Genomic DNA, 1166 nt, shown 5'->3' with positions numbered 1-1166 from the left:
GGCTCCCTGGTTATTTGAGCCCTCAGAACAATTGAACAGACTTGAGAAAGTGCCCCCACCTGTCATCAAACAGTGAGTAACTGAAGCCTTTCCTTCGAAGCATATCTTGTGGCCCATACGGTGTGTCTTTGCATTTCGAGTCTGTGTCACAGAGTAAGGTTTGCAGGAACGGGAAGAATCCAGTGCTGGGAAGGTTTCGAGGTGCGAGATAACCTGAAATTAAAAAAGAAAAACAATGAAATCACCTGGATTGGCTGATGGCCGTCTAGCCCCAATTCTGTAAGTAACGGAGGAGAAGCAGGCTTGCAGGGGGTTTTGCTTAACTTGATTTTTCCGGATTTGCTAATATGTATCAGATGACTTTAAAATGCGTGTTACCCCAAGAATTCCTTCTCCTGGGATTCATTGTCAGGAAATGCTTACAAGTAGTAAGCTGGAGTGTTTTAAAATAAATCAGAGTATGCATATGATAAAACACAATGCAGCCAATAAAAATGCTATTAATTCATATGGAAAGTATTTACAATGTATTGTCAATTAAAAAGAATAGACTAGAAAGCAGTATAAACAGAAGAATCCTCATCTTTTAAGATATATATATATAAATATATGTATATTAAAAATCTGAAAGTTTATGTAACCAGAATTTTATTTATGGTTTTTTCCCTGAATAGTGCAGTTCATTTTGTTTACTTCATTTTGGTAACATTTTAACTTATTTTTTTCACAACGTATAAGTCTTCTTTTTAATCAAAGTGGGCGTAATTGCAGCAAATCTTCCAAATACTAGGAGATATTTTTGGCCTCCTCAAAATTTAACATTTTAATTATTCTATGTGCACAACTGTTTTTCCTATTTAAAAACCAGCAATAAATGGTGTGAGTGACCATGTCGAATTTTCCTAATATTAGTCATAGAAAACAAGAACTGTAATAGTGAAGGGATTTACATACTTTAACGTTTGCTGTATAAAATGGAATGATGGCACACACATTAGTCAAGATATTAGATAAATGGTGAAATACAGATCTTTTCACAATTATGTTTGATATTAAAATACTAGATTCCTCCCTTTGGGGGAACACGCTGACAAAAATATTTCAAAAAAGACTAGTTTAAGAACTATAAGAAAAGTTCTAGACTGAAAACTAAAAAACCAAAATGT

The 1166-nt window shown here is 34.0% G+C and overlaps 1 protein-coding gene across 1 annotated transcript in view; it reads right to left on the bottom strand.

Annotated features, from left to right (window-relative positions):
- Nucleotides 1-1166, bottom strand: part of ABCA12 (ATP binding cassette subfamily A member 12) — a 174594-nt gene that overhangs the window by 120548 nt on the left and 52880 nt on the right. Inside the window, exon 3 of the mRNA XM_003784975.1 lies at nt 60-213. Coding sequence (XP_003785023.1) covers nt 60-213 — 154 coding nt within the window. The remainder of the gene's footprint in view (nt 1-59; nt 214-1166) is intronic.

Source organism: Otolemur garnettii, unplaced genomic scaffold (genome assembly GCF_000181295.1).
Source record: "Otolemur garnettii isolate 467f Iridium unplaced genomic scaffold, OtoGar3 scaffold00013, whole genome shotgun sequence".
Taxonomy (NCBI): domain Eukaryota; kingdom Metazoa; phylum Chordata; class Mammalia; order Primates; family Galagidae; genus Otolemur; species Otolemur garnettii.
The sequence above is the reverse complement of the archived record's forward strand: the minus strand, read 5'-3'. Positions and strand labels throughout refer to the sequence as shown.